Raw genomic sequence first — 1,850 nt, 5'->3', positions numbered from 1 at the left:
GGTGTGGAAATGGTGGTGTAGACGTGGCGCTGTGGATGTGGTGGTGTGAATGTGGTTCTGTGGATGTGGCTGTGTGGGCATTGTAGTGTGGATGTGATGGTGTGGATGTGGCCGTGTGGACATGGTAATGTGGATGTGGTGGTATGGACATGGTAATGTGGATGTGGTGGTGTGGACATGGTGATGTGGATGTGGCGGTGTGGACATGGTGGTGTGGAGGTAATGCTGTGGACATGGCAGTGTGGATGTGGCGGTGTGGAGGTGGTGGTGTGAACATGGTGGTGTGGACGTGATGGTGTGGACGTGGTGGTGTGGAAATGGTGGTGTGATCATGGCAGTGTGGACGTGGCGCTGTGGATGTGGTGGTGTGGACGTGGCACTGTGGATGTGGCCGTGAGGACATGGTAGTGTGGATGTGATGGTGTGGACGTGGCAGTATGGATTTGGCTGTGGTGTGGACATGGTGGTGTGGACGTGATGGTGTGGACGTGGCAGTGTGGACGTGGTAGTGTGGATGTGGCCATGTGAACATGGTAGTGTGGACGTGGCACTAGACATGGTGGTGTGGACGTGGCACTGTGGATATGGTGGTGTGGATGTGGTGGTGTTGACATGGTGATGTGGATGTGGCAGTGTGGATGGCAGTATGGAGGTGATTCTGTGGATGTGGCGGTGTGGAGGTGATGGTGTGGTAGTGTGGATGTGATGATGTGGACATGGTAGTGTGGACGTGATGGTGTGGACATGGTGGTGTGGACATGGTGGTATGGACGTGACAGTGTGGACGTGGCACTGTAGACGTGGTGGTGTGGACGTGGTGCTGTGGATGTGGTGGTGTGGATGTGGCGGTGTGGACGTAGCGGTGAGGACATGGCATGTAAACATGGTGGTGTGGACATGGCGGTATGGATGTGACATTGTAAACATGACCGTGTGGTAGTATGGCTGTGTGGCCTGCAAAGAGCAGCTCTGGTAGGAAAGTTTGTCCTCTTTGCAAAGGCACTGTGGTGGGTTAGGGTTTAACTTTATCAAAGCTTCTGGCATGGATGCATGATATAAACTGACTTTTGTCTTTTGTTGTGGTAGAGCACTTGCTTAACTGTGTGCATGCTGTGTGTACACAGGTGTGGGTAGGTGTTCCTGTGCAGGGAACATGCTTAAAATTGTGTGTGCACACTTATGTGTGTGTGCATGTGGGTTGGCACCCCAGGAAGAAGGCTTGCTGACTATGGGGCGTGCGGGCCCATGTGTGCGTGGGTCTGGGTTGGCACCCTCATGCACCTGCATTTTGATGTTTGAAGTTTCAGTGAAGAGCTGCTTGCAGTGTCCATTGGCTTTTGCAGGTATCTTTCTTCTGTTCCTCTCAGCAAGACTTGGGGACCCAGTTCAGATGTGACTGGATATGGTGGGGGTGGGGACTGCGCTCAGCAGGGGCAGGGCGTTCATCCCATTCTGCAGGTCCTAGGAACATTTTGCTCCAGTGAGCATTTACCATGGCTTGTTAGTTCCTATACTTGATGTGAAAAGAATGGAGGTAAATATGGTAACTTAGGAATTTCTGGAGGTTGTGTTTTCCTAACACATCTGTAGGGATGTCAGGAAAGGCAGACTGTAGGTCATGTGCAGGTGGAAATGCAGTTTTACTTCTGCTGGGATAATGGCCTGTCTCCTTGTCCCCTATTCACCTCCGGTGGTTGGTGGCCCTGGGCGTTGTTACATGGAATCACCCCTTCACTTTGTTCTTCCTTCTTTCCTTCCTCTCCCTTCTCTTCTTTATCATCATTATTACTTGAGACAGGATCTCAAATAATAGATAAATAAAGCCAGGCTGGCTTTGAACTCATGATCCA

General features: G+C 51.5%; 1 protein-coding gene across 1 annotated transcript in view; it reads right to left on the bottom strand.

The window, feature by feature from the left end:
* The window catches only part of LOC105989699 (histidine-rich glycoprotein-like), a 1,548-nt gene extending 621 nt beyond the window's left edge, over window positions 1-927 (bottom strand). Inside the window, exon 1 of the mRNA XM_013021872.1 lies at window positions 178-927. Coding sequence (XP_012877326.1) covers window positions 178-927 — 750 coding nt within the window. The remainder of the gene's footprint in view (window positions 1-177) is intronic.
* Between the last annotated feature and the right edge of the window lie 923 nt (window positions 928-1,850).

Source organism: Dipodomys ordii, unplaced genomic scaffold (genome assembly GCF_000151885.1).
Source record: "Dipodomys ordii isolate 6190 unplaced genomic scaffold, Dord_2.0 Scaffold58, whole genome shotgun sequence".
NCBI classification, from domain to species: domain Eukaryota; kingdom Metazoa; phylum Chordata; class Mammalia; order Rodentia; family Heteromyidae; genus Dipodomys; species Dipodomys ordii.
This window is presented reverse-complemented; position numbering and strand designations above follow the sequence as displayed.